The sequence below is a fragment of the Sparus aurata genome, chromosome 13 (assembly GCF_900880675.1).
Source record: "Sparus aurata chromosome 13, fSpaAur1.1, whole genome shotgun sequence".
Taxonomy (NCBI): domain Eukaryota; kingdom Metazoa; phylum Chordata; class Actinopteri; order Spariformes; family Sparidae; genus Sparus; species Sparus aurata.
In genome coordinates this window covers 5,625,677-5,649,425 of record NC_044199.1, presented here as the reverse complement: position 1 = coordinate 5,649,425, position 23,749 = coordinate 5,625,677, and the positions used below count along the sequence as shown (strand labels likewise).

At 41.2% G+C, this 23,749-nt stretch overlaps 1 protein-coding gene across 3 annotated transcripts; it reads left to right on the top strand.

The window, feature by feature from the left end:
* Positions 1-7,240: 7,240 nt before the first annotated feature.
* Positions 7,241-23,368, top strand: kif4 (kinesin family member 4). 3 transcript variants are annotated; one of them, XM_030438893.1, is made up of 31 exons: positions 7,241-7,308; positions 9,001-9,141; positions 9,244-9,358; positions 9,509-9,699; positions 9,851-9,940; positions 10,118-10,284; positions 10,951-11,045; positions 11,203-11,322; positions 11,678-11,853; positions 12,020-12,081; positions 12,200-12,332; positions 12,581-12,639; positions 12,784-12,889; positions 13,119-13,226; positions 13,380-13,562; positions 13,668-13,771; positions 13,888-14,032; positions 14,937-15,047; positions 15,184-15,267; positions 15,386-15,499; positions 15,790-15,945; positions 16,071-16,168; positions 16,588-16,717; positions 16,842-17,012; positions 17,118-17,237; positions 17,360-17,428; positions 19,093-19,194; positions 19,473-19,643; positions 19,741-19,866; positions 20,089-20,205; positions 22,127-23,368. In XM_030438893.1, the coding sequence occupies exons 2-31, from the start codon at positions 9,019-9,021 to the stop codon at positions 22,331-22,333; spliced, it is 3,753 nt and encodes a 1,250-aa protein (XP_030294753.1). In that variant the 5' UTR covers positions 7,241-7,308; positions 9,001-9,018; the 3' UTR covers positions 22,334-23,368. The 3 variants fall into 3 exon arrangements, with proteins under 3 accessions (XP_030294753.1, XP_030294752.1, XP_030294754.1); XM_030438892.1 differs by having other exon boundaries at positions 7,275-7,453; XM_030438894.1 differs by having other exon boundaries at positions 7,276-7,453; positions 19,476-19,643.
* Positions 23,369-23,749: the final 381 nt, after the last annotated feature.

The window sequence follows — 23,749 nt, the reverse complement described above, 5'->3', positions numbered from 1 at the left end:
GTGCGTGCGCTGCGTGCGTGCGCTGCGTGAAAGTATCGGTATCCCTAAGCTATAAAAGGCGTACAGCCATAGATAGGGTTCTGTAGGGGTTCTGGACTTTATGGATCATGAGAGGGGAGTTGATTTAGTCATTTATTCTGGAAACAGTCCCTCTGTCTGCTTCTGTTAAAGACTTATACACAGATGTTTTCCTGTAAATAGTTTCTTATTTGATTCAGAGTGACTATGACATCTTCTTTATATCAGTCTGTGTGTCAGGACCGTCTGTAGATGTTCTCCGGGCCCCGTCTCGTGACCACATCTCATCTAGGGACCCCCCAAAACTGTGAACATACACACTGAAATGTCTCCGGTCCGTGTCATGTCTACATCTGAATGTCAGTGATTAATAAACATTGTAGGATCAGCTGATGATGATGATGATGATGATAACGCCCTTGCTCACACTGCTGGACGTAGATGGTGGTGTTTAGGGGTTCTGGACTTCAGGGGATCATGCGAGGGGAGTTGATTTAGTCATTTATTCTGGAGACAGCCCCTCTCTCAGTACACAGATGTTTTCTTATAAATAGTCCCTTGTTTGATTCAGAGTGTTATCTTCTTCATGTCATGTCTGCGTTCAGGGCCGTTTGTAGATATTCTCGGGCCCCCTCCTCGTGACCACATCTCATCTAGGACCCCCCGAAACTGGACACTGAAATGTCTCCCGTCTGTGTCATGTCTACATCTGAATGTCAGCGATTAATAACCATTGTAGGATCAGCTGATGATGATGATAATCACACCCTGACTCACACTGCTGGGCTGAGTGTGCTGCAAAGTAAAAAAAAAACACTGAACGCCTGACGGAGTGAAATACGGCCCGGGTCGGTGGCACGGGAGGGGGCTCAGGAGAGGTTGATCTCTGGGTTACTAAATATAAAACATGTAGACATTGACATTATGGAATTCAGGGCGTGTTTAATGCGAAATCAGCCTCGTACACCTTTAACTGATGTAAGGCGGCATGTGTAAATGTTGACGACTGTCTGGAAAAAACTCAAGGCGCAAATGACTCGGGCAGTTGTTTTCCCGTACTTTAATTCATGGCAAATGTGTCAGGAGGAATATATTTGGTTATTAGTCATCTCTCTTCTAGGTTTGTGCTCCCAAATATATTTAAAAACTTAGTCTAAGCTGCGAACTTTGGAGAGGAAAGACGATAAGGTCGTATAAATCATCTGAGAGGAAGATGATCCCTGTCGCTGAGCGTTTAAAGCCCGGCTGACAATAGAGAACCTGTAATATCCTCGGTGCTATTTTCTTTATGTGAGGTGTTGATTCCCATTCTAAATTCATCCTCCGCACTCCACCCCTTAAAAATCTGTTTTATTTTTACGACTCCATGACTCTTGACTATTTATATAACTTCTTTAGGACAACAAACTAGCATTCATTAGTGTAGCAGACTGATAAATGAATAACTGAACCGTGAACAGCAGCAGCAGCGCTAATGAAGCTGACGTTAATGTCTGCAGTATTGCAGCGCTTGTGCTTTATGTTAAAGCCGTCTTCAGGTTAATGTGCCTTTCAGTGTCCATTTGCTTCATCCTTCCCCCCCATTCGTTGTCAAGTCCCGACATATATGAGTTTATCATCTGAGCCGCAGCAGCAGCAGCGAGCAGACACCCCCCTCCCATAAAGTGCCTCATGACTGACTCAGCAGAAGGCTTCAAACCTAAAATGTACTGCTAATTATTGTTGGCTCTTGACCGACTGATATTGACTGAGCATTTTCCTGGTAACAGGCCTCTCCGGGCCGGCTGAAGTGCACTCAAGGCTTAATAACTTTAGATTAAGTGCAGGTTTGAGTGTAACCATCATCCTACTGCATGAATGACGCTCCTCTATGAAATGTAGTAAACCTACTTTAATCAATCAAGAAATTAGGGCAGGGTATCACCAGGTACCTCGCGATACGATACTGTCACGATATTTTGCCCACGATAACGATAATATCACGATACGACGATTCTGCGATAATCGATATATTGCAAGAAATTTCATCCACGATACATCACGATATCTGTGTCACTGAAGAAATTCTGAATTTATTGACTGCCCTGAATCCATTTCACAGGAATTACAAAACATTGTCAATCAATTTCACATGAATGACAGCCAAGTAAACAAAGAGTATATTGCACAGTGACTCTGCTTAACACACACACTGACTACAACTATCATTAAATATTGATATGTGTGGGTTTCGGAGCTGCTTAAACCATTTTAAAAATGTTATTTGGTTGTATACCTATGTTTGAATAAAGATAAAGTTGTCCTTCGAAGAGGGGTGGTGGTGGTGGTGTCTTTTTTTTTTTTTTGTACATTTTTTAAATATCGATATTTGGCGCCAGTGTATCGATGACGTACCTCAAGACGAAATATCACGATATATCGTACTATCGATATTTTGGCACACCCCTACTAGAAATTATGTTGTCCTAAAGAAACTGATGTGGTAACTGGCTTTAGATATATATGTTTTCATTATGTATTATACATGAACTGTAAATGAGGCAAGTGCTCATAATTACATATTTTTTAATGATTTTAAAGGCAAATGACAGTTAAGCCCTTAAAAAAAATTGTTGCACCACCTCCTTCCAGAAAATCCAGAGAATTTAAATATTTACAATATTAGTGAGGTTATAATACAAATTCAGAAATATTAATCTTTTCCATAACAAGCTGTTCTCAGAGGAAAATAAGGTCCCCAGAAGACTGAGGCTAGACAGGTGGCAGGGTCCGCCAAATATGAACACAAATCTCACCGAAGTATGACATTGTGTGTGATCAATTTGTTTATTATGTTCATTCAGCCATGAAAATGAAGATAGTTTGTTTATTCAGTTTACTTTATGCGAAAAATCATCTTTCTTTTTATAAAACTACAAGTGCACTTTTAAAGGTTGTGCTCATTTTAATTACTTTTGGGTTGTTTAGACTTTTAACTGCACCTTAATTAACTCCACCTTTACCTACTGCTATTACTTTGATCTAAAAGCATTGTATCGTATTGTCATCATCAGATCATTATGATTGTCTCTCTAGAAAAGCAGACCTGCTCTCAGCTTTGTGAGGATACCTATTTTCAAAGCCAGTCCAAGGTTTTTTAAAAGTAACTTATTTAGTTGAAGAGGTAGAAGAATTTCCTCGACACACAAAGGAACACTTAATCCTCCAGTTTATTGAAAAGAAAATGCAATTAAATTGGAGATACACGGTTTTCAGTGTGCAATATTTTCCTCATAGAAGTCTAAAGTTACATAAAATGGAAATTCTCAGGTGAAGAACAATACTTGAGTAAACGCACGGTTACATATCATCACTGCTGCTCATCAAAACAGTTCATATAAATGCTCTTGCAGTAGGATCAACTCTCACACGACTTTCCTCATGTGTGGAGGTTATTTGACAGTATTCAAAATGTAAAAATGTCCCACTTACTCTTTTTATGACAGCAGAAACTGTCATCTCACTCTGCGTTGGAATATACATCAGCCCTCAGCCGCTGTAGCCTTATGTGATGTGATATGATATAAAGTCATGATATGTATTCAAATGAACTCATACCAGACTTCATTATCGTTTTAGTGCTTTTGTTTAATCTAAATTCTTTTGATGACATTTTGAAATGTTCCGCAGTCGAAAGGGGGAGACCATCATTATAGAGCGTTTAGCTCAGCGGAGCGTGAAGCTGGTATGTAGCCGACGTATGGCTCAGAGAAGCTGACCGGAGTGTTATCCTCTTCACAACGCCATTCATGCAGCCGTTGGATTTTTTTTCAGGCACGGGTGATGTCACTGCAATGCAATCCAGCCCAATGCAGATGATCTTTTGAAAACTACAACAGGAAAGGGGGGAAGCGGGCTGAATTTCCTCCCATTCCAAATACAGTGTAAGAGTGAGGACTGCTGTTCAAGGTCACCGCGGCTTTGACTAAGTCCACTCAGCTGAGCCGACAGCGTTATTGTTGGCGTCGTAATCTTCCGATTTAAGGCGACTTCTCACATGCACAGTCATCATTTAGTGATTATGTATGGAGAGAATAGGCCAGTTTGTTCCATTCATTCGCTGTCTGTTCTATTCTGGGGAGCAGAGACAATCTGGCGTGTTGTTATTAGACCTTGTGGTGGAATTTCCCACAGCAGCAGCAGGAGGACTCGTTCCGCTCACAGCGTACAGCGGCTGGCTGAAAACTGAGAGTGAGCCACACTTGTGATGATTCAAATAAACAGAGAGTTCAGTAAAACTTCACATGTACTTCAAAAATGTCCAAAAATACCAAATAACGCTGCGTATACACAACTCCACCCCTGGTCGATTGAATCATACACGAATAATATAACGGCTGTGATACACCAGCAGGGGTTTGATCAATACCAACGAGCCAATTGATCACTCCTCCATTCTCCCGCTGAGATTTCTGGATGATAAAACAATCACTTACTGTTGGATAATCTCATGTTTTGGCGGAAAATATCTCCACCCACTGAGGTTTTTAAGGCACTCTGAATCCCCCTGTATACCTTGTTGTGTGGTTTCAATCGCTCAGTAATGGATGATAAACAATCGACACAGTTACACAAGACATTTTACCACATTAAAGGTGCACTGCGTAGTTTTGGGGAAGAAATTTTAATCACTGACTGATTTTCCATGCACACACAAACTAAATAAACCAACTCCAATCATGTTAATGACTAAATGAACTGAAAAAGAAGGAGAGAAACCCTTTTTATACTGTTTTACTTCATATTTGGCGGACCCTGCCACCTTTCTAGCCTCAAACCGTGTTCTGGGGACCTTATTTTTCTCTGGCAAAAGCTTGTTTATTCAGTTACGGCAACATAGATATATCTGCAATCTGGATTATTACCTCATTAATATTTTAAATATTAAGAAATCTGAGTTTGAGTTTCTCCTCCAAAACTACATAGTGCCCCTTTAATGTTCATTAAATACCTCTAATAGACACGTGCTCTCGTAGCGAATGCCTGCACTCGCTAATTTGATTTGCTGACCACACTTCATTTCTTGTATGCGGGGTCAACAGGGTCAGTCACAGGAGGGTTGGAGTCTGAGCCAAACATCTGTATCGCAGAGGATGAGATCCATCGATGTAGCAGCATTCCCAGATGTCACAACGTTGATAAAGGTCATGGATTGCAAAGGGCCCAATTACAACACGGCTGTCAGTGTTTGCTCCTCCTGTAACGTGTCATAAATCCTCTCGGTGGAGCAGGGTTTGGATGCAGGAGAACTCTTACGGTGACACTGGTGTGCAAACACCATTTGGGGAATATTAATGCACGCGTAATTGCAGTCCACGCTCTTACTTCTGGCACTTTGCTGCCTGCTTAGTTACTGTCTTCCCTTGTCATCACTTTGTCTGGACTCAGCTGTTTTCCCCCTCTGGCTCCCAGTGTAATGACCTTTCTCCTCCAGCCAGAACACAAGAGTCACTCCCTCATTTTCCATTGTAGGCTGAAAACTCATCTCATCAAGAGGGATGTCATGTCACCCACTCAGCTTCCCTTTCTGCTCTGTCCTCCTCCATTGGCACTTATCTTGAAGTGAAAAAGAAAAAAAAAAAAACTCCACCGAGCTTTTTTATTTCTTAACTTGGCATTACTGTCAAGACCATTACTGAGTCACACGCTGTTGCATGGGCAGCACGGCTTACTCCCTTCACTCCTCACACCCTTATAATGGCTGTTTTGTAAAACTGGTCATCTTTAGGCCATGAGCTGTATTTTCTAATTCCCCTAATTGATTTCCAGCTGGGAGTTCAGAGAACCGGGGGAGTGTTCGTGTTTCCACTGCTTGCACACACGCTTTACAGCGGAATGATGGCGATGAGCTGTCATAACATCAGAACTGTTAGATGATTATAGTGAGACCTGTTTTCGCCTATAATTCTTACATATTACACATTTAACTCATGGCCCAATGTCCCTCCAGATTCTCATTATCCATTCATTTCATCAGCTGGCGATAAATCAGGAGGCGGTGAAATGATAACGACTTGTCAAATTCCCTACATCCATCCGACTTGCAGCCTGGAACGCAGCAGTATAACATCATCCCAGCAGTCGAGCTTCACACCCTGAACGTGATGTCAGTGGAAAATGGCCTGTACAGCTCATCTGGCCACAAGACCGGAGATGCAAAATTCATTTAAAAAGACATTATTTACACCCTTGATGCATGGTCCACTACAAATTGAGTTTGCTAATGTTTTGAGCTTGGCAGCAGCAGGAAGTGAGGACGCTGGCATAGATAAGGGTGTAAATTAAATCAATTGGGGATCTTGAATGCTTCTGGTGACTTGGATAACATCAGATCGGATGCATGCGGAGCCATTTTATGCTTTTATTTTCTGCTGTTTTTTTAATGTGTTTAAAACACATCCCCGTCTGCTTCAGTTGCTCAGGAGAATGCTGTAATGCTGTTCTGCTTTGAAGCTCCAGAAAAGCTTGTTTTACTTTCCATCTGCATGGGTGTGAGTACTGTAGACAATGACTGAATTTGTATTTTTGGGTGAACCCGTCCTTTAACCCTGCAAGCTTGGGTCTTATGCATGCAAGAAATCAGCACAGAATCCCTGTTAGCTATTCATTCGGTTCGTTTGACTAAAAAAATAGTATGCACAGACATTTTTATCGCGCTCACAGTCCGACACAGTATTGCCATTCTGCTCATGAAAGGATTATTCAGGGAGCTACATTATCGGTTATGTGCTCAGCTCATTGGGACACCCGTCTGAATACTGATGACTCATTTACAGACTGGATTAATTTCAACAGTCAGAATGAATAGAAGCCCTTTGAGTTTTTGAACCCGATTAATTTGTTTACCGCCGGCTCCTTCAAACGTAGCCTCCCAGTTTTCTGAATGCACCAAAGAAAGGCTAAATATGGAAGAAAATCAGGATTTGTTAGACCACTGACACCAAAAAGGGAGAGTAAATTAAAATAAAACTAAACAAATAAATAACTCTGCTGCGTTGGGATCAATTGGGGATCTTCAAAATATCCCAAATTTAGTAGAAAAAGAGCAGAAATTGTCTTAATGTTGTTATTTTTTACCATTGAGGTATTGTGCACATACTGTAGTTCCATCTTTGTCCTGAGGGTGTCAGTGTCGCTGTCGACCCGCGGTTACGCTGCCGTGTGGCAGCCGTAGAAGAAGAAAGGGGGCGGAGCTCAGTGTTTGAAAGTGGCGGGCACTGCAGTGACAACAATCATCTCATAGACATCGGTGTAAGGGCTGAAGTTAATTGAGTTAGCCGCAACAAGTTGTGTTTTATTTATAGCGTCCAGTATCACAGCTTGCTGTTATCAACCATAACCGCTGAATGCTTCTGGAGTGATATTTAAACGCTGGCACGGGAGGGAACGTGACAAGGTAATGCTATAAGGTCCAACATCTTGCTAACGTTAATGAGTGCAGCTATCAAGCTAGTCAGTTAACGGTGAACTGACGCCAACTTTAACTTAATTGTCATCCATCAGCAGGACTTAACGAGATTTTGTTCGTCCACTGGTGACGCTTTTTGCTTTTAGTTCAATAGAAAGTGCACGTTGCACGGCTGCTAAACAATAAATGGGTCGCTTGTTTTGAAGTATGTCTTCATTTAAAAGAAGGGAACGTTTTAGCTCGCTAGCTAACTTGCTTTAGTGCGATGCAGACGGATCGACTGAGTTACGTAACAGTTAAAGAAGAAGTCATGTTAATCGCATAGCTCGGTTGTGAGCTGTCTGGACGAAAGATAAGAGAGGATAATCCTTTAATTAGAAAGTTAAAGTGTAAGATGGACTGTATGTTATGATGTCATCCTCGGATAAGTCATGGAGCTGCTGCATAGATGGAAAATAATGAACCAACTGTCTGGACACAGTGACGACACCCATTGTGGTTTCAGGGAGTCATGTGGACATTTTCGGATTCATCACTGGAAGCCATACTCTGATTAGGATGTTGCATCTCAAACCAAACCATAAACATTACTTGTGGTTAGTCATAGTGAAAGCACTGCAAAGTGTCTTTGATGGTATTAAATGTGGAGACAGTCATTGACACTGACAGAAACTGAAACTTGCGGGAAATGTATAATGAGTAATTTTTGTTTTGGGGTGAGATTTCCTCTTTGTTTTTAGTGCTACAATTCTGGCCCCAACCAGTTAACATTGCCTTCAAGATATGGATTAAATGTGTCCATACCAAATGCAACTGTATATGTTACTATTAAGGATTTCACAATTGATGCTTAGATTATTTATTTTGTTTTTTTTTCAGCACTTACGGCCATGCTATTGTTTGACTCGCATCTGGATTCATAAAGATCAGGAGATCGCTGGTTTTATTCTCTGACAACTGTTTATCTTCTGACAACTTTACATCTTCAAATTCTTTAAAAAGATTTTGCAACAACAGTTTAACTTTATCCATGTGACTTTTGGCAAGTTAAGTCAGCATTGTAAATCTAGGTGTTGTATTGTAGGCAACTGGACTTGTTTCAGTTTCTTGAGGACGTTTCACCTCCAGACTGCAACAAATAATATCATCCTTCAGGGATTCAACAGTTTACAAAAAGTTAGAATTTCACTTTGTTACATAGTTCTGTTTCTCACATTTTTCCCAAATCCATCTTCCCAAGCGAATCAACAAAGGATCTCTAGCAATGTTTAAAAGATATTGAAAGCTTGTTTTGATTTAGTATCTACATTTTGGCACTATTGTTATTGAGATCTTTACTGTCACCCCTTTATAATCATACATGTCTGTTCACGTGATCTTTTATTATCTATGTCAGCAATGAGTAAAAGCCTAGCATTCAGTGTCGGTGTCGACGCTGTTTAAACTCCTGTTCAGAAAATGAAGGTTTATAAAAGTCTTCTGCCCATTGGACTGATCTTCCCTGGCTTCATTATGTGAACCTCTTATGTTTCTAGGTATAGGAGTGTTGCACCATGGCGAATGAGGATGCAAAGGTGATCCCAGTGCGGGTTGCCTTGCGATGTCGGCCGCTGGTGCCTAAAGAAATCAATGAGGGATGTCAGAGCTGTCTCACTTTTGTGCCTGGGGAGCCACAGGTGTGTGTGCGCAACAACAGTACTGGAGAACACTTTTTGTTGTCTGTTTTCAAGTTACATTTTATGCAAAGTATATTATATGTGTGTATGTTTTGCTTTCAGGTGATCGTTGGCACAGAGAAAGCGTTCACCTATGATTATGTATTCGATCCCACTGCTGAACAAGAGGAAGTCTTCCATACGGCCGTGTCCTCCTTATTGAATGGGCTTTTCAAAGGTATGTGTAGCTTTTAACATTATGGTGGATTGGATTTGATCGCTATCTTTTCTGTTTTGGGAAGAACTTTATCGTTTCATGTTGACCAAAAAAAGCACATATTATCTTTTGAATTATTTCTGGTCCTCACTACATTGTCCTTGTTTGTAGGCTACCATGCCACAGTTCTTGCATACGGACAGACGGGATCAGGGAAGACCTTCTCCATGGGAGGAACGTACACATCAGCACAAGAAAACGATTCTTCAGTGGGAGTTATTCCACGAGTTATCAGAAGGATTTTTGAGGAAAAGGAGAACAGGGCAGACTGTGAATTCCTTCTAGCAGTATCCTATCTGGAGGTTGGTGGACCTGTTGTCTGCACTGTGTGGATCTCTTATAGTTAATGTCATTTAGGCATTTATTGTTTTTCCTGGCATTCAGTAAATGTTATTCCATTGCTCCGTGGCCTTTTCAAGTAATTTAATTAAGGTTTCCTGCTTTTGATTATAGATCTATAATGAAGATATATTGGACTTGCTGTGTTCGTCTAAAGATAAACCTGCCCTTAGCATCCGGGAAGATCCTAAAGAGGGCATTAAGGTGAGTGACGGACCTGTTAACAAGAATAAACACAAATATTGTCACATTTCTTTGAAGCTCATACTATATATAGAAAGATAAACCTTACTGAACTGAATTCACGTCTAATTCTAAACCTTGATGACATTTTTCATGTCGGCGCATGTTTAAATCTAATCTTGTGTTTCTGTTTTCCAGATTGTGGGTTTAACTGAGAGGCAGGTGTTCTCAGCCCAGGAGATGGTTGGATGTCTGGAGCTCGGAAATTCTGCTCGCACTGTGGGTTCCACGGCGATGAACGCAGCTTCTTCACGTTCACACGCCATCTTCACCATCACTCTGGAGCAGCGCAGAGGGAAAGACAAGTACGTTTGGTGTCTTCTTTCATAATAACTTCAGCTAACATTCGTTTCGTTTAACCTTTGCATACATTTTGTTTGCGCACAGAATAAACTTTTACTGACATGTACACAAAATGCAGGTCGACTGCTTTACTCTAGTGTGTTCGGGTAAACAATCATAACGAGCATCTTTATTGAAACAGTTCTTATTGTATTGTTTTATCATCCTGTTATGGAAATAATAATTTGAATGTAACATTCACTTTACTTAGAAAGTTAGAAATGTTTTTTGCCTTGGGCTATATTAAGGTGTATCTAGATTAGCTTTGGATTTACTGCAACCACTGTGAAATCAAGTTAAGTATCCTCATTCCTTTATTAGATTGTGAAGCCCTGTAGAAAGTTTACTAAAGGGTGAACTACAATAAATGAATTTGAATGAGGATGAAAGACGTAATATGCATCATTAAAATAATGTAGGAGAAAATAGCAATGTTCCAGTTAGCCATAACTAGGTATTTTTCAATTGGACCAAAACTGATTTGACTGATTTTTGTGTTTATGCTGCTATTTTTCATAAAAATGACACTTGGCATTGTGTTCATAGGTCCTCATTCTTTTGCATATAAATCAGTATTTGGAAAACATTACCTTCTCCAGGCTGAATATTTGTATAATCTTCTGTTCCAGAGCTGATTCAGTTGTTTCTAAATTGCACCTCGTGGATCTGGCTGGTTCAGAAAGGCAAAAGAAAACCAAAGCAGAGGGAGATCGTTTAAAAGAAGGTGAACTGAACGTGGTTTTCTACAGTTTTACTCAGTTAAAAGTTTTCAGACGGGAATTTGTGATTCTCCCGAAGAAATATAACGTACTGTAACATTTCCGTGTTGTCTCTTTTGTATTGTGAACATCTGTTTTGATGCCATTCATTTTCATCGTCAGGCATCAGCATCAATCGCGGCCTTTTGTCTTTGGGTAATGTGATCAGTGCCTTGGGGGATGAAAGCAAGAAAAATACCTTTGTTCCCTACAGAGACTCCAAGCTCACCCGCCTGCTTCAAGGTAAGCTTTGATTTTAGATGTTCAAAAGTTACTTAGTGGTCATTATTGCTGGCTCGGATACAGTCCTCACTTCAAGGACCTTCAAACACCAGCAAATCATGGTTGGAAAGCACATGGAAGGCATCCTGCTTTGATGGTGGAATGGAAAGTTTTCATGCATGCATCTGTTCTATCACAAAAAGAATAAACATTATTGTGCTGCTCTTTTGATAGAATTGTTGTTTAACCCAAAAATGGCAACAGTAGTGGTTAAAGTGCATGAGAACAAGCCAGTATTCAATGATTCAACACAGAGAATGACTGCAGAATGATCTAGAAAAACTATTTTGTGAACTTTCCATGTTTGTTTCATCAGATTCTTTAGGAGGCAACAGCCACACTTTGATGATTGCCTGCATCAGTCCTGCAGACTCAAACATGGAGGAGACCATCAACACACTGCGATATGCTGACAGAGCTCGCAAGATTAAAAACAAACCTATCGTCAATCTCGACCCCAGAGCTGCAGAAATGAACCGCTTGAAGCAACAGGTACACAAGTTCAGTTACTTGTTTTCAATTTGGAAACCTTTGTTTGCTCAGACTGCAGTTTGCATAAAGGGATCGAAGACTGACGAGACAGAACTTATATAATACACGTGTTACTTCTTGTCCCATTTAAAGTTTAATAAACGTCTTGCTTTACACACTTGTTCAGGTTCAGGAGCTGCAGGTGATGCTGCTTCATGCCCGTGGAGGAGTAGCCCCAATGCTCTCTGGGTAAGAAATACATTTCACAATAAACCAATGAGCCGCCAGGATGTCAAATAGATGCATCCCAGGGAGGCTATTACCCATAACAAAGAGCCTTAACGGTTACTTGGTCCCTGTGTTACAGGCCCGAGCCAGCAGAAAATGTGTCTAAGCTGCTGGAAAGGAACCGCGCTCTGCAGGACGAGAACAATAAGCTGAGCAGGGAGCTGAGCGAGGCGGCCGGACAGACTGCCTTCATGTTTGAGAAGATCATTACGGTGAGCCAGACCCAAACAGCATTTACTAATCCTTCGTCCACAGTCATTGTTGTTAGTAAAACTGTTGCTATGAGTGAGTATGTGTTAGTTTGTGGGGTAGAGAAAAGAAAAGAACCGAAGCTGGCTCTAAGATTAAACATGAATGGGTGAAAAAAAAGTACTTAATTTACAGTCTGGTATTAATTCTTTCTCTCATATTTCTTTGTTGTGAATCCATTGTGTTTATCAAACTGTGTTTTACTTTACAGACGGAACAAACAAATGAGAAACTACAAAGCAAACTGGAACAACTGCGGCACCACGCAGCGTAAGTTTACAAAGGCATGATGTCAGCAGTGCTTCAGGACGGATCCAACAAAGCTTCAAGAAAACTATGTCTTTGAAAGCTTTGTTTGGTTTTTAAGATTTCAGGCATTTCATGTTGACCACACTTTATTTACCTTCATTTCAGATGTACAGTGGATCTTGAGAAACTGTTGGAAACACTGGAGGACCAGGAGTTGAAGGAGAACGTCGAGGTGATGAGAAACCTGCAAGACGTCATCTTGGAGCTCAAGGTACACAACTGTGCTTTTATTACAATCCACCAAAACACGACATTGTGAATTTTAGTAACGGTCACATTTGCTTTGGCTATTATATTTAACTTTTTATTCAACTGTTCTAGGGTTGGGGGGAAAAAAACACATTGTGCCGTCACATTGATTATATTTAGAAGAATCAGGTCAGATGCATTTACAGAATTTCATGGTTTATCTTTCTTTTCTCTTCTTTTTTTCTTTTAAGAATGAGAGCTCAGGCATCGCCGCCTCCATCGATGCTATGGCTGCAGGAGAGGATGATGCTGAATTGTCTCGGAGTGGCAGTAAAAATGAGGCAGATGAGTCGCCATCAGTACGTTGACAGTTTTATCGTCCTTGTATTATATCATTATTAGATTGTTTATGTAATAGTTACTTTACTAAATTGCAAATTCTCCCTTATCTTTTACTTTTTTCTGAACCAAATGTAAATTATCGTGTGTTCCACCTGTAACACATTCAACAGGATGTTACTGCCATGGGTGGTAAGGAGTCTCCAGAGGCCTTCACAACCCATCATGCACTGCGGCAGGCCCAGCTCTCCAAGGAACTGATCGAGCTGAACAAAGTCTTGTGCTTGAAGGAAGCTTTTGTGAGGAAAATGTGCCAGAATGACACGCAGCTGGAGCCGATGGCATCAGAGCACCAGGTGAGAGATTTTACCAAAAGTATATTTATGGAAAAAGTTGGTTAACATGACATGACAAGTTGAGTTGACATTTGTGATATTATATATGTATATTTTGTCCATCAGAAAAATGTCCACACTCTCCAGTCGGCAGTGGATTCACTGCAGAAGGAGAAAGAGGAACTCGTCTTGGCTCTTCAGTCTGTGAAGAAAGATACCAACCAGGCAAAGTATGGACCCTTTTTTTGGGGGGGGTTAATTTGTTTTGACATAAAAGTAGAGCACTCTCAAAAACCTCACTCTACATTTCTTCTTCCTTCATCTGACACACTCCACCTGCTTCCAGGCTTAGCGAGCAGCGGAGGAAGAGACTTCAGGAGCTGGAGGGCCAGCTCACCGACATGAAGAAGAAGCTTCTCGAGCAGTCAAAGATGCTGAAACTCAAAGAGTCCTCGGTTCAGAAAGTTAGCAAGCTCATGCAGGAAATACAGGTGAGTTGTTTTTTATTTTTATTTTATATGGCGATTGGTCCTCTGTGCATGTTCAGTGCAATGTATTGCTGTTTTCATTCCAAAGATGATGATGTAGGTTTATATTAAGTTTTTAGTTTGCCAAAATGCAAAAAATAATCCTTTTTGATTGGTTATTGCTAATCTCATGGGTCACGTTGTTAGGGGAAATAGTACTTTGTGCATTTTATGTTCCCCTATGGCTAAAGAACATGTTTTTGAATAGGGCTGGGTATCACCAGGTACCTCGCGATACGATACTATCACGATATTTTGCCCACGATAACAATAATATCACGATACAGCAATTCTGCGATAAACGATATATTGCAAGAAATTTCATCCACGATACATCACAATATCTGTGTCACTGAAGAAATTCTGAATTTATTGACTGCACTGAATCCATTTCACAGGAATTACAAAACATTGTCAATCAATTTCACATGAATGACAGCCAAGTAAACAAAGAGTATATTGCACAGTGACTCTACTTAACACACACACTGACTACAACTATCATTAAATATCGATATGTGTGGGTTTCAGAGCTGCTTAAACCATTTTTTAAAATGTTATTTGGGTGTATACCTATGTTTTAATAAAGATAAAATTGTCCTCCGAAGAGGGGTGGTGGTGGTTCCATTTTTATATATCAATATTTGGTGCCAGTGTATCGATAACGTACCTCAAGACGAAATATCGCGATATATTGTAGTATCGATATTTTGGCACACCCCTATTTTTGAAAGGCCATGCCGTCTCTCAGGCGCCACAATGCTTCATTTGTAGTGGGTATGTCTTGAAATGACCTGTTGAGGTTTCCAGATGTTAATGTATTCAAACAGCTGTCAAATCTAAGAACAGTGACACTGTGTCTTCATAGGCCATGAAGTCTCAGCGCACACAGCTGATGAGGCAGATGAGGGATGATTCTGACAAGTTCAGACAGTGGAAGAGCCAGAAGGACCGAGAGGTGCTGCAGCTGAAGGAGAAGGTTTGTGAAGATCTTCTCGAGACAATGCAGGACATTGGATTTATAATTTCACACAATCAAATCCTCTAAATCCTTTTCTCCTGACAGTTATTATTTGAGGTTCCTTGGCTTCATGTATTTTGTATCTTTCTGACAGGATCGTAAACGCCAGTACGAGTTGCTTAAACTTGGGCGGGATTTCGAGAAACAGGCCAATGTTCTGCGTCGTAAAACGGAGGAGGTGAGGGATCTTTATCTATTGTTTGTACACTTTTAAATTGTGCTGGATTTCATTTTCAACATGTGCATATAAAACATGTATTACAGTTTTTATTTTTGTTTACTTTGCTCCCCTACAGGCTGCAGCTGCAAACAAACGATTGAAAGATGCCCTTCAGAAGAGAAGCGAGGTGGCAGACAAACGCAAAGACTTCCACAGCAGAGGAATGGAGGGAGCCGCTGCACGAGTTAAGGTAGTAAGGCTTGGTTCAAGGGATTCTGTTTCTAAAAGCCCTGAATGTGCTCTACTATACTTCACTTGGTGCAACAAAAGATGATTTATTATGAAGGGTGCAGGGATGCACGTTATAACGGTTGCTGATTAGTAAATTAAGTGTTTTGTTTCAGAAAAAAATCTCTAAGTATTTTCGCTGAAGTTGTCCTGAAGTACCAACAGTGTTGTTTGTCCATATGAATCTACCCGGCAAGGTTTGACAAAGAAAATTAATCTGCTTTAACTCAACGATTGTGTTCATGTGATCAGACATGGTTTCTCAATGAAGTGGAGTTGATGGTCAGCACAGATGAGGCACGACGCCACCTCAACGACCTGCTAGATGACAGAAAGGTCTTGGCCCAAGAGATCAGCCACCTCAAACAGCAGATGGATGCAGGGGAGCGACCCGCTGCAAAAATCAGGGTGAGATGTAAATTCTCTACTGTTCAGCATGCTCACATTTAGAACAAGTGGACATCCAATGCACAAGCCGATAGATATGTTACAGGGAATCAATCCTTTTGCTTTTTGCTGTCCCTTTTCTGCAGCGTCGCACACTGATCATCTCCGAGCTGGAGAGCCAGGGGGCGCTGGAGGCACCTCTGGCCAAACAGGTGGAGAACCTGGAGACAGAGATGGGCCTCAGGTGAGTCTGACAAAGCAGCTCAGTTCTGGTCTGAAACAGTTCTGCAAATGTGAGCCATTATCCTACACAACAGCTGATGGCATGCCTTTATCGTTTAACAACTGTTTGTGCTCTTAATTCAGGTCAATGTGAGCTTTTACAGTTCATCAGAAATATCTACAGATAACATAAGTCTAGTTTCTTATTCCGGGGATTATCCAGATGTGCAGTGATTAACAGGGTTCATACAAAGTCTTGGAAAGTTTAACTTTATTTTAAGGTCAGGAATATGTTTAAATTTGAATAGATCTTGAAAAATGACATCGTCATGCATGCTATCGCAGGTATGTATTAACCTGCACCTCTGGGTTGCATCGCAGAAAACTAAAGTGTTGTGACTCATAAAATGGTGTAGCAATGCTTGATTTGTATGTCCGCAGGAATGCCCAGATCGCTGACCTTCAGCAGAAAGTTCTTGCTGCCGATGGCGAGGGGCGTCTGAAACAGCGCATAGATGGCATTACAAGCATAGTCGATGCCAAGTATGCCCTCAAGGTCCTGATGTCTGAGGTGAGCAAAATGCTAATGCATTGCTTTAAATTCACACCAGTGTGTTTAAACTAGTAATAAAACTTAATCGGTTGCTCTTCATATTTATGAAAAATAAACCCATCAACTTCTACGTTCTATTCAGCTGGTGTCTGCTAAAACAGCCAGTGCCAAGCTAGAGAGTGAAGTCAAACAGGAAAAGGGAAACGCACAAGATTTGAGGAAGATGCTGGCGGATGAGAGAAGTGTCATGTCAACCATGGACATGGAGCATCAGCAGCAGCTGGTGGAACTGGAGCAGAGGCATCAAGAGAAGGTGTTTATAACTTTTACTCACGTACCAGTTGACATCTCTTTGTAGATACATGAATATTTATGAATTCTTCCCTTCAATATATTCTTTCTTCCCCCCTTTGCATAGGTCTTTTACCTCCTTAACCAGCTACAGAGCAAACCCATCAGTGAAGAGTCAGACGAAAGGAAGCAGACCGATGAGAGTTCGAAGGAGAATGAACTTCTTCTCGAGCGCCTCAAAGTCAAGGTTTGTCTCAAGCAGCTGAAGGTTTAATCAACCTTTGTCTCTGTATTTCTCCTCGTTTTTTAAAGGAGGAGTCGTACAGAATTATCTGCAAAAGTTAATCATTATTTGAAACATTGTTTCAGGAAGAAGAATTGCGAGGATTGAGTGAACAGAACCAGAAACTCATGGAGGAGAATGAGCAATACAGACAGGTAACTTTATGATTCAGTTAATTGATATATGCTGTTTTGATTTATTTAATAATCACATTTTTCCCACAGGATTTCATGAAACTATGGTGGGTGGTTCCCAGACCTCTAGAGGGGTCCTGGTTCACAAATCTGAAGGTGTTATTGATAACATTCACCTTCTAAATGTGGCAAAATACCCCAAAAAGTTGATTGCTGATGAACCTCAGATACCACAAGATAGCAACAACGTCGTACTGTTGGCTCACAAACTTTGGAACCAAACTTCAAAATTATTATACAGAAATAATAAACAAAACTGTTATTTTTGACTTGCCAGCATTTTAAAGTTGATGACTCACAATCATGGTAATGGACACCCCCACAAGGGAGGGGTCATGGAAAACATGCAGGCAAGAACACAATCTCTACGACGTGCCAGAGGAAGAAAACGAACCAGGGCAGGCCGCACACGGAGTGCTTCAAGAGGCCGGTTCGGATCACTGAGATTTGATCTCCACCTGGGCCACAGCCAGGGTCAGAAGCCTCAAACAAACCCTGGAAAATGGAGATCGATCCAGACGTGTGTCAAGTGCCAAAGAAGTTTGTCCCAGCCTGACCACCAGGACATCAGCTGAACTCAACTGGTACATATTCACCACTGGACTTTTTTTAAGCTGTTTGTCAGCAATGAGCCCACTCCAACTATTTGCCATAACACAAACAAACAGGCCAAGGAAAGCATTGCAAATGGAAAAAAATATTCACAGACCAAAATCAACCTTCCAGACTTTTTCAGATATGTGGGACTGTCTTTCTTTTTTTGCGTCGTTGAGACTGAGTAACATCTGGGCTTACTGGAGAAAAAATACAGTTTTCAGCATTCAGTTTCCATCCAGTGTGATGCCACTGGACAGGTACGAGGTCGTGTCAGGGAACATCCACATGAGTGACCCTGGTGAAAGTGATGAGAACGAAGGGGACACCAGATTATGACCGCATGTTTGGACTGAAGCCCCTCATGGACGCCATCAGACTAGCATGCCAAGGCTTTTTCCACCCTGGGCAGAACCATTCAATTGACGAGAGGATGGTGGAAACGAAGGCTCAACACAGCATGAAAAAGTTTATACAATCAAAGCCGACCAAGTGGGGCCACAGACTCTTTGTTTTGGCCGACAGCAGTGATGGCTACACTGCAAGTCACAGTTTGCCTGTAACGTTCCCTGATAAAACCATCATACAGCAGCTGTGGCTATCATCTGTATGTAGACAACTTCTGCATTTCTGGAGGCCCCCCCCTGCCAAAAAAAACAGTGAGCACGTACCTCTGCCGACCTCTTACCAATCTGAAATGAACAAGATGGCCTCGTACGGACGTGTGCACTGCAGGCAGACCAGGGAGGTCAATCAGTCCACTCCCTGGAAATGTCAGGATTGTGATGTTGCCCTCTGTCTCATAGCTGACAGGAACTGCTTTGAGAAATGGCATCAGTGATGCCGTAGATGGAAAAACATAAACACCACGAAGAAAACAGATCCCGGAGGCATCAGGTGGATCTGTGACGCTTGCAAAGGCGTTAATATTACACTTCTGATCTTGACATGGCATGAAACTGCATTCATCTTGACTTCTGCTGTGTGAATTGGCTCAAATTAAACCATGTCTGGTTTTGTTTCCTCAACAGAAATTCTCGTTGCTCCACCTGGCGAGTTCAAAGAAAATCCTTGCACCTGCAGCCAACATTGAAAACAGCCCAGATGACTCGTTTGAGTACGTTCCTCCAAAGGTCAGTGTATGCAGATATTCTTCTTCCTCCAGTCCATTGTGTGTTTTTATCCAAGGTTATGTATTTTTTTTGGGCCAAGTTAAGGTTATTTCCCAGTTATGTTTTATTCAAGGCCAGTGTTGAAACCAAAAGGAAGCATTGCACCGAGAATGACTGATTCTGTGAACAGAATCCTTTTTATACATTTAATTCAAAACGGGCCTTTCAGCTGGACTCCAGGGATTGTAAACAGAGACGTCATTTCATTTCTTTGTGTTTGTTGAATTTCCTTTTCTGAGAAGCCTAAAGCGAAGCGCTTCACCACAGCCAAAGCCCCGCTGAGTGCAGCCATCAACATTGAAGAACTGATGTCTCCCAGCGAGGACGAGCACGACCAGGAAGAGGACGAGTGGCGTCCTGAGAAACCTGAGAAGTGCCGCAGAACCTCAAAGAAAACAAAAGCAGTTGGGGTGAGAGTGGGATTGAGACCGGGGGGGGTCAAACCAGTGAACTCCTTATGATTGCAAGGATATGTAATGAATGCTATGTGTTTTTTATTTGTTTCAGTGTGCGTGTAAAGGTCGCTGCGTCAACAAGCAGTGCAAGTGCCGCAAAGGAAAGCTGGCGTGTGGGGAGAACTGTCAGTGTGATCATGAGAAGTGTCGAAACATGGACGTCCAGGTGCCTGCGGAGGTGAGTTATCTGATCATTTTCAGCCGTTTACATGTAACTTCTATTTATGTGACGCACTGTTTTGTCCAGCAGCATCCTAATAAATAATAAACTGTAATAATCTGCTCCCTAGCTAACAGGCTACTACATAGTTTACCATTTAATACCACAGCCACAGATGTGATTCTTCCGTCCAGTCAGATCCTGCTTGTAATTCTAGTTTTTTTTTCCTCCCTCATTCAGGATGTAAGTCAGACGGAAAGTGTTTCCAGAGACTCAATGTCTCTTCAAGATCCCGCGTCCGTCAGCCCCGACAACGCCACCTTCTTCAAGCCGCCGTCCTGTACACCTACGAAGAGGGTAAGCTGGCTCCTCCTGTAAACAGGGTGTTTTCCCACCTGTAGTTCAGTTAATTTGGTATAGGGGAGGATTAACGGTTGCATTTTTAGTTCCTGTTCACATTGACATTTTTCAAACGAACCCAGAAGAGTAAACGTGGAGTCGTACAGACTGACGGGTAACTCATTGATTGAAGAGTTTAATCGGTTGTCATCATTAGTGCATCATCACAAACCCACAGGGGGAAAATCAAATGGCACTGCAGTCTATGCAGCTCTTTAAAGCTTCTGATGTGCATTTAATTCGGTGTCACAGAGAGCTCATGAGGAAATAACTAATCAAGAACATTACTTTATTAATAACATCAATTGTAATGATTCAGGGCTTCTTCCTGTGAGATTCCTGTCACAGTTTTTAATGGACTTTAATAAACTGTCACAGTACGATGGAGTTGGATTCAACACGGCAGTTTTAACAACTTTTGACATTTCACTCAGGTAAATTATCGCATTGACGTGCCAAGCCTCGATGTGACTGATAGAAATGACTTCAGATCTTGACGGATCAATCACAAGATCACTTCCTGAACAGTTCATGACCAGCAGATGGATTAATTAGTAACACAGTGCTAAAAGCATATCCATTGTCATAAATTCTGCAGTTGTCAGGTGGCTTTCAGACAAATTAACCCACCGGAGTCCCACATCTTCTCTTTGTTCGGTTGTTTGATTGAAGACAGCTTTAACACACCAGGGTCTGTTTAACATAATCAAACAGGTTAGATGTGAAAGCACCGTTAGATACATGAAGAAGGAATAATCATCCATGTGGTGGCTCTGTGATTGATTAGCATGCATGTGGACGTTATATTCAAGACTTGGTAAAAGATGTTGACAAATCCGAACAGTTCGTTCTGAAGTCTTTTAGTTATCAATTTGTCATTACATTGTTATTCCTGTTGATTTAGGTAAACATCTCAGACTGTAAAATGTAAAAACTGTACATGTGTATATTTTTGCCTGACATAGTTGTTCCCACTCACACTTAAAGGGATATTCCGGTGTAAATTTAATCCACGGTCTAAATCACCGTGAAACTGTGTTAGACTCCCTCTCGAGAGATCAAGTTAGCAGACCGCTAATTTACGGAGTTTTATCAACCTCAGAAACGACCGCACGACAACAATACACTGCAGTAAATGGATCCAAATATAAACCGCCACCAAAAAGCCACAAATAATGCTCAGAACAGCACCAAACTTCAGCAACAGTACAAATAGGGTCTCAGCACATAGTCCGGGGCATCTAACCTCCGCTAGTTTAGCTGGATGAAAAGCTGACTAAATTTACCACTCTTCTGCAGCAGCTTCCTGTTGACGGGAAGTCCCGACGAGTCGATTACCGAGTGCCGTAGAGTTCCGCGGCTCATGGATGAAAATGTATGATTATGACTCCATGGGAAAGCAATCAAAGTTCATATGTGTCTTACCTGCCAGTTTATAACAGTTATTATCGAGAGCGGACAGGGAAAAGAACGGAATTGAACATTTCTAACCGCACTCGGTAATCGTCGCGTCGGGACTTCCCCGACCCGGAAGCTGATGGAGGAGAGTTGAAATCTGTTTTTAGCTTCACAATAGAAATCCAGCTAAGCTAGCGGAGGTTAGATGCCCCGGACTATGTGCTGAGACCCTATTTGTACTGTTGCTGAAGTTTGGTGCTGTTCTGAGCATTATTTGTGGCTTTTTGGTGGCGGTTTATATTTGGATCCATTTACTGCAGTGTATTGTTGTCGTGCGGTCGTTTCTGAGGTTGACAAATCTGCTAACTTGATCTCTCGAGAGGGAGTCTAACACAGTTTCACGGTGATTTAGACCATGGATTAAACTTACACCGGAATATCCCTTTAAAATGCTGTAACACCGGCGTGCTGATCATCGCAGGTGCTGCAGGAAATCGGAGACATGGGACACGCCACTGCAGACCTGAAGCTGGTCAGGAAGCCCGTCTTCCCAGAGGAGGAGGAGGACGACGATGACGAGGAGGAGGAGAGAACGACGGCGAGCTTCCTCAAGAAGAAGAAAAGAATCCTGACGAGTTTTCAGAACAGCTTTTTCTCTGGCTGCACTCCAATCAGAGAGGAATTTTAACCAGGGTAGGGAGTTTTACGTCAGGTTGTCCACATGTGCTTAAATGTTTCGTCCACGTCGTGTCTGTTTTTATATATGTGACCTAAGTGTTGTGTACTGTAACTGGAGAGTAGCTGCTGATTCTTTGTTTTCTGTAGAGGGTAACAGAAGGACTGTGAATAGTTATGAACTTTTGATTGATTCCCTGAAGCCGAGACGTAATTATTTTAGTTTAACGTAGCACATGATGTTCACTAAGACTAAATTTACTTTGCTGGTATTTCAAATCGGTTGTCCAGACATCTACAGAACTATTCACCACATCATTTTATCACAGGATCAACTTGGATCAACCCTCAGGGTTTGGTTTCACTGTGCTTTTACTATCAGAGCTGAATAAAGTCTGACGGTCAAATCTTTCTTTTAAAATAAGAACTAACTTGGTTTTGTTTTTGGTTTTTTTTGGGGGTCTGAATGTGTTTAATGTCTCCACATCATGAGCTGATGTAAGATAATTTATTTCATTCATTAGTCTGTTGAACACGATTAATGTTTTAACTTTCATTGCTGATTCTTAGCGGCACTTAATCTCAAGTGGAAAGAGCTTTCTGACATTGTATTAAACGAGTAAATCTTAAAGTAGAGCTGTAGTGACTTTTTTTGCTTAACAAAAGAAAATTAGTTGCCGGATATTAATTGTTTCAGTCACTTTTCAAACCAAAATGTCATACACGAACTGGTTCCAGCTTCCTTAATGAGTCATGTGTGACAGTGACGGAGGAGTTTTTGACTTCTAGTTGAACAAAAATGGCAACAAAACCTGAAGTTATTTTAAAAAATTTTAAAAAAAAAAGTAAATTATGAGTACAATTTCACCGGACTAGGTTTTATTTATTTCTTTGTTATGATGGAATTTGATCAAAAGACACAAATGTCAACACGAGCATCTCGACACATCATCAGTAATCATCACATTTTGCTACACAGCCTTTTACATGTTTCACATTGTTTTTTAGTATCAGATGAATAAAATAGTGCAATTTATATAAAACTAAACTGTGTCTGTGCTTTAATTGTTGATTTCCTCAAAGGTAAATTGAAATATTTTACACATTAAAGTGTTTTAAAGGCTTTAGTGTCTCCAGAGGAAGCTGCATGGCCTCCATCGATTGTTGCTGAGTGGCGTCTAAATTGCATTGTGGGTAATGTAGGCACAAAGCCATAATCCTCACCGAAGCTAAAAGTGTTGCCACGCAGTTTGGGGCCTCGGGGAAGCCGTTTTATATTTCATTTGGTTGTTTTAGGTTTTACTACAAGTCCTCAGCTACTTCAGTCGATTATGAGAATACTGTGGAGCTTCAGAAACTACAAAACTTCCCCCAAGTTGTTTTTTGTCCAATCCAACACCAACATATATTGTAGAGGAAGAAAACTGAA